General features: G+C 60.4%; 1 protein-coding gene across 4 annotated transcripts in view; it reads right to left on the minus strand.

Moving 5' to 3' along the window:
* PPARGC1B (PPARG coactivator 1 beta) overlaps positions 1 to 6,629 on the minus strand; it is a 59,142-nt gene extending 52,513 nt beyond the window's left edge. For all 4 annotated transcript variants that reach the window (XR_010072887.1, XR_010072886.1, XR_010072885.1 and 1 more), the window contains exon 1: positions 6,440 to 6,629. Coding sequence is in view for 1 of the 4 variants with exons in the window: in XM_063348939.1 (XP_063205009.1) it covers positions 6,440 to 6,523 (84 nt within the window). In the remaining 3 variants the exon portion in view is untranslated. The remainder of the gene's footprint in view (positions 1 to 6,439) is intronic.
* Between the last annotated feature and the right edge of the window lie 539 nt (positions 6,630 to 7,168).

Below are 7,168 nucleotides of genomic sequence, written 5' to 3' on the forward strand. Positions count from 1 at the left end.
AGCAGAAGGGGCTGGTGGGGCCGGCGAGCTCCCCGCCGCTACAGGCAGCGACCGCAGGGCGCAGAAGCGGCGCAGAGGAAGAATTTAGAAAATGCATCTCAGTAAAGATACGCTGTCCTGACACCGTGGTCGCTGCAAGAGCTCCTGGAGGCACTCGTTTTATCCTCCGCCACCTCAGCACAAAAACATCCATATAAAGCATTTACCGCTGGGTCCCAGGGGAGGGGAGAAGTGTCACATCAGCCCTCCCGGCGCACCGGGGTCTCTCCTGCTTCATCCCCCAGCGCTCCCCCTCCCCAAGGGCAGAGGCCTCCTGCTCCCAGCTGCGAGGGCAAACGCCTGCCTGTGCGCTGCCTGGGTGGGCAGGGTGCCGTGGGAGGGGTGGGGATGCACAGGCAGATATAAAAAGCTCCTGTGATACTTCAGCAGAATCCTCATCCTGCTCCCGGGGCACACGACGCTGAGGAGCATCCTCCCCCACACAGCCCTCCTGGCTCACGGGTTGGGGGCGCGGGGGACACTGGGGAGGGACCCAGCACCCACCGGCTTCGCCTGGGGACAGCAGGGCTGCAAGATAAGCAAAGCATTTTCCCTAAGCCCCACACAGCTGCCCAGGAGCCGGCAGCGATCAAAGGTTAGTCTGGCTACTGGATGGGGCCATCCCAAAGAGCCCCCAGGGCTGCCACAGTCTACACACCCCCCACCAGCAGACACCAGACTTGCCGCATGGGGAACCCCTCCCTGGGGGGTTTCCAGCTCTTAGAGGGCCAAAGGAGACTTCCAGCTTTTATTTTTCCTTAATTCTGAAGAGAACCGGTTTAACATAGCAATTCGCAGCAGCTCAGCCCTGGGGAGGTGCAACGAGATGGAGCAGGGTAAGGAGCGGGCTGAGGAGACCCTGAGTGCAGCCAGGTCTGTGCAAAGTCCTTCGGCATTTCTTGGAAGCTCGCACTATAAAAAAACCCAATAAATAAATAAACAATAAATTGTGAGCCAGAGCTCAGGAAAAGTGCTGAAAAGCAAAACGGCCGAGCGATAAGGGAAAGGAAATGCATTGGCTGGACCATCACCCACTGCCTGCGGTGCGGCTGCCCCTGGAAGTAGGTCATTACCTCACCTGACCACCCACCCCATTAACTTCAACCTTTACACTCTGGCTCGTTACTACAAGCAGAGGCAGCTTAAAGCATCCTCTTCCAGGTGCTGGCAAGGGGGTGGCTCTCCAGGCAGCAGAGAGGTAGTGGGGACCTGCCCCCTCCTCCCCACCCCATGCGGGCAGGGGAGCCGGCTGCCTGCGCTGGGGGTTCTGCCCCAGCCCGTGTCCCCCAGGGAGGATGAGTGCCACGTGGCCGGGACCGCGGCGGTTGGCCCGGCATGGCCGTGCTGGCAGCGGCGGCTCCGGCGCGTGCAAAGTTCCCCCTCTGCTAAATCACTTCAGGCTGCCAAGCAGTCACGAGAAATATAAGCCCGCGCGGGGTTGCCATGGAGCGGGGCTCGGCTGCGGGAGCCCGCAGCAGATTCCTTCGGCAAACACGTTTGCCAACCGAGGCCCTGCCGGCACCTCGTGTCCCCGGCTTCTCTTGCCCCAGCTCCTTGGTGGTGGCGAGGGAGTACAAGTGTGGTCCCAGCAGAGCCTTATCTCTGGGGACAGCCCTTTCCCAGCAGAGCCAGGGCCCCCCCCTGTGCTGGAGAGCCCCACGGGGCGCTTGGGCTCAGAGTGCCTTGCAGGGACGGTGCCCCTCGCCCCGGTGACGCCACCTCCCCAAGGCCATGGGCAAGCAGAAGGAGCGGTGGCTTTGGTGGCGTTTGCCCTGCAGGCACCGGGCGGCAAAGGCACGGGCTGTCCCCACACTCCACCTCCGCTCCAGTTGGATGGGTGACATCCCTGAGCTCCCGTGGATGCTGGCACGTGCTGGCCAGGGGAGAACATGCCCTTGTTGGCACTCTGCCTGCTGGCAACACAGGACTCTGCCACCAGCCGGCCCCCAACCCCTCCAAGAGAAATCTCGGAGCGTGGAGGGCTCCTGTGCCTCGGGACCAGCAGGCAGCAGTGGCCGGCAGCGCAGCACATGGCCTGCTAGGAGCAAACCTGAGGCATCCCCGTCCCCAGCCCCGTGCTGGGGACCACGAGAGCCATTCCTCCAAGCCAGGAAGGGGTTTGGGGCAGGAAGGGCATCCCCCAGGCATTTTTCACTGGACAACCGACAGCGCTGAAGTGCTGGAGCAAGTGGAGTTTCTAACTACAAAGAGGCTTTTGACATTGGAAAGGTTAATGTGGGAGAGAGATCCGTCTCCTTGACAAAGCTCCCTTTGCTGGAGGCACTAGGTTAAGACCTTAATTATTCACCTGTTGGAGATGTGCCTTTCCATTACGGCATGAGACCGGGGCAGGGATGTGCAGGCAGGAGGGAGGAAAGCCCATGGCATGGGGCAGCCCCGGAGCCCGGCCAGGGTGGGGAGCACCGGGGTGTCTGGTCAAAAGCCGGGGGGTGAAGGCAGATGGCTGTGCGGGCAGGCTCTCCAAGGGGCCAGATTTCAGACCAGCCCTCCTTTCCCCGCGCCGCTGCTCCCTCCCGCCGCTCCCTCCCAGCTCGGAGCAGCAGGCTCAGCAGCACGCCACACTCGCCATCTCCCGCAGCCAGCTCTGCGGCGCGGACGGCTGCCGGCATCCCCAGCAACCGCCACCCCCTGCTTCGCAAACCGACCGCGTGGCCTCTGCCAACTGCCACCGTGGGTAACCGCCACCGCGCCACAGCCTCCTCGCAGGGCCTCACCGGGGAGCGAGGGGGGGTCTCCAGCCCCGGCGATGCTGCAGCCCTTCGACCAACGCTGCAGCAAATGCAGGCAGGCTGAGGATAATGCTTTGCACAGGCCCTTGGGCTGTCTCAGACATCCAGACTCCCCTCCCAAAAATCTTTGAGAGACAAGCCACAGAAAAAGCAGAATATCCGTCTGCTCAGCAAGGACTATCAGAAATTAGGGACGCATCCCCACTTCTTTACTAACAGTAATAACCCACCCGATGGACCGCTTTTCCACCGAGGGCTTCCCTGTGCCTTCTGCACTCGTCCATGGATTAAGCTGTTAGCAGGAGGCTGAGAAGTTAAAGAGGGAATATTGTATTTCAGTTAATGTGATCTTTAAGCATCTCTCTGAGAAGCAGCCTGGTTTGGGGGTTTTTCCCCTCCTGCCGTTGCACTTTGTTTGGGGTTTTTAAAGAAATCGAAGCATAAGAGTCGAAGCGCTCCTGCCTCTCGCAGGGATGCTGAGAGTCGCCGGCCGCCCTGCGCTGCTCGGGGCAGAGCTGCCCGGCTGGCACTCTCCGGCGCCTGGTGCCAGCACACCAACCAGCTCCAGCCAGCTTCATACCTCTGAGCGGCACAGGGTTGCACAAAATGGATTAAGTGGGCCCAGAAATGACGCGTTTGGAGTTGCAGCAAAACAAAATCACCTTTTTTTGTTGTTAGAAAGGGAAAAGGAATTGGCAGGAGAAAGGCAGGTATCAAGTGAAGAACCCTGATTTTCTTTCTGTAGCAATGCAGGTACCACGTGAATCATCGCTGTCCTCGATATGTAAATAGAGGTTAGCAGGCATCCTCAGAAAAAGCCCATGTAATTAAGGGACTGATGCAAATATCCATGTCAAACCTTCACTGTCCATCTCCCCGAGAACCCTCCCAAGGATTCCTCCACCGGAGAGAAGGGATCGCCTGGCACCTGCGCGCACCCAACTGCACCTTTCTCCAAACCTACTGCGAAAGCAAGGACTGGGGAGGAGCACGGGGGAGAGAAGAGGAGAGTCAGAGTTCCTCAAGATTTCCACGAAGGAAATGGCTAATATTTGTGATCTCATGGCCTCCTGACATTGTAGCCTCTCAGGATAATCTGATCTCGTGCTGGTGCACCGGGGACTTTGCGGAAGCAGCTTTCGGGCTTCATTGAGAAGTCAGTAACCCAGTTGTAAGCAGAGGCTCGTACAGTAGTAATGGGGAGAGACGTCAGCGGCCAGCCCGGGACCGCCTCCCGCTCCGAGTTATAAAGCAGGCATGTGACAGCAGCCAGGGCTGGAGCCTTCCCTGCAGTTTCATCAGAGGTTAAGGTACAAGCACAACACGCGCTTACAACTTCAGGCGTTTCTTAAGCAAATGCATGCAAATCATAGCTAGCAGCGAGGGGGGCTTTTTTATTTTTTTCTTCCTTTTTTTTCCCTTTTCTTTTTACCCCAGCCTTTAACCCCTCTGCGCACGTGGGGGCAGAGAGGAAATGCAGTTATGAGGAGCAGGCGCGGGGCAGGAGAGCAAACGCCGGCTGCGCGCCACTGCCGAGGGAGCCTGCAGCGGGGCTGCAAACATCCCGTTGCTGCTCCGCACATCATCCACCCCGCAGACGTCAGACGAGCACGAACTCTGCGCGCTACCCACTCCGCTCCCCACAGTATAGCGCACGGATGGGAGAGGGAGAGAAAAAGAGAGAGTTCGAGCGCAGCAAACCATATTTTAAGAGATGCCATAAAAACAGTCTTGTTTCACCACAGGCCATTTCGCAGTCCCAAATTTTGCAGGGGATGTTCACAACATGGTGGTTTTGCACTAGAGAAAGATGACAATTCTCGGGATCTTTTCCCCCCTGCCTTAGCAGTCCCTTTTTAGAATAACATTCCTAGGTTGGCATGTCAAACGCTGACCAAAAAAGCGAAATGCAACAAGCCTCGAGATGCGTGCTGCAATCACGGGAGCTTTTCATTTCACGTTAAGCATGCGGAGAACAGGCAGGTTATTGCAGGGAAGTGGAGCCAAGGAACTTTCACCCGCCCAGGGAGCAGCGGGGCCGGGGGGAGCCGCAGCTTTCCTGCCGTACTGCCTGGGGATGACATCCCACACAACCAGCCTCCTCGTCTCCAGCCGACCGTTCCCTCAGCAATAATAAATCCGTCCAAATCAGAAAACGCAAACCGCTTACAAAATCTTCTCGGCCCACTTCTCACCCTTCCTGACCCTTCTGCTGTAATCAACCTGTCAGCAGCTCTTCGTTAACGACCGAAGCCGCCGCCTCCCCCTTGCTCTGCGCCCCCCCCCAGCAACCTGCCCGGGTCCCATGCCAAGCCGGAGCACTCTGGAGCTGGTGCATGCGAGGAGAGGCGCCGGGACTACATCAATCTAGCTGGTGGCAAGACCTGCCTGGTTCTGTCTGGCACACGCACCAGGGGCAAATCTGATTTACCGAGTCTTGAGACCTTATTTGTTTTGAACCCAAACAGCAGGATTAGTCCCCGTCCTGTTTCCCCGCACACACGCTCCGGCTGTTTGCAATCCCGGAGCTAAACTGGTGAGAGAGCAAGGGTTGGGATGAATGTGCTAGCTTCACAATCGAAGCTATTTTGTAATCTGTGGTTATGAAAGTGAAGGGCTGGAGGGGTGATATATAACTACAGAAAACTCTTCCCACTTGCACCAGCCTCATCAATCCGACTGGGAAATGCACGGTTGTGCTCCAGATCAGTCAACGGCTCGTTGCTACTGCCCGGCTTATTGTATAGCGCTTCTCTTCCACCCCCCAAAATGGAAAAGCATGCAAGCCCTATAGCCAGCACGGCTCGCTCTCGTGATCGTGCGGGAGCTGCCAAGGAGCCTTAATCTGATTTTAATCCCCAGCTCCGTCCAAAAGGGAGCCCATCCAGATTTTGGAGCCGCCGACTCGCAGCACCAAGACCCCTCTCCCTGCCAACCACCCCCCCCCTACCCTCCCCCCACCCCACCCCCTTCCCCAAACCTCCATCCCCCAAGATCCCAGCCCGTATGCGTGTAACTGACGCTCGGCATGACTCATCCCACAGCCCGGCTCTTATCAGCCCCCACCGCGCAGCCCCCTGCGGAGCCCACCCCCCCCCCCCTCCCCCCCCCCCACGCCGCCCTGCACCGCGGCATCCCCCTCCCCACCTTTGCAGCGGGGTGTGTGTGTGTGTGTGGAGGCTGTTTCAAAGGGGAGGGGGGGGGTGCGTACCAAAACCCATCAACCCATCAACTTCTCCCCCCACCCCCCCAAAAAAAAATTCCCTGCAGAAAAAGGGGGGGGGGGGGGGGGGGAAGGATGGGGGGGGGGGGGGGGGGCGCGCGGGAGTCCACGTGCGAGTGGTGCTGAAAAGCGCCGGCGGGGGCTGCGGGGCTGCTGCCGCGCCGGGGCCGCCCCGAAGCCACGGGGATGGGCGCGGAGCGAGCCGCGGAGGGCGGCAGGGCTCTCTGCGCATCCGTGGAGCAAACGGGACCCCCGCAGATCCTCCGGGCACCTGGGGGAAGAGCCGGTCCCCGCACCCCCCCCTCCGGGGGGGGGTGCGGGGACCGGCTCTTCCCCCAGGTGCCCGGAGGATCTGCAAGGGTCTGCCGGCTTGCACCGCGCTGGGGAGCCGGACAGCAGAGCCCCCCCCCACCACCGCCCTCCCTACCTGGCTGTCAGCGAGGTAACTGAAGACGAAGGAGGAGAGATCCTCATCGAGCAGAGAGCTGCAATCCGGCCCCGGCTCCGCCATCTTCCACCTCCGGCTGGAGCTGAGGCGGCACCGAGCATGCAGCAGGCGCGGCGGCGGCGGCGGCGGCAGCGGCGGCGGCGGGGAGCCGGGCGGCCGGCGGGGCGGAGCCGCCCGTAGCCCCCGCCCGCCGGCTGCGGGAGCCGGGAAGGGCGGTGGAGCTCTTGGGGGGTGGGAGGGGGCAGCCGGCGTTGCAGAGTGCCCCGTGGGGTGCGCAGCCACGCGTGGGGCACAGGCAGGTCCCTGCAGGACACGCACCCACTTCAGCCACCGCCGTGGGCGCTTTAGAAGCGCCGGCCCTTAAAAGCGGGGGCACCCGGCAGCACCAGGCGCCACTCAACAGTCCCTAGGGCACCCCGAGTTGAGGTGTATAAACCCTGAGTGCAGCATGTTGGGCTGAGGCGGGTTGGGGGGGACATAACATCTGCAGTTGCAGAGCGTCCCCCAGGGCTTTCAACCACGCGTGGAGCACCAGCAGGTTCCTGCGGGACATGCACCCACCCGGTGCTCCCACTTCAATCACCGCTGTGCACGCTTTAGAAGTGCCAGCCCTTAAAAGTGGGGGCAGCCAGCAGCACCAGGCACCGCTCAGCAGTCCCTAGATCACCCCATGTTGCGATATATAAAGCTGAGTTGGGCTGAAGGTCA

The sequence above is a fragment of the Chroicocephalus ridibundus genome, chromosome 11, assembly GCF_963924245.1.
Source record: "Chroicocephalus ridibundus chromosome 11, bChrRid1.1, whole genome shotgun sequence".
Classification (NCBI taxonomy): Eukaryota; Metazoa; Chordata; class Aves; order Charadriiformes; family Laridae; genus Chroicocephalus; species Chroicocephalus ridibundus.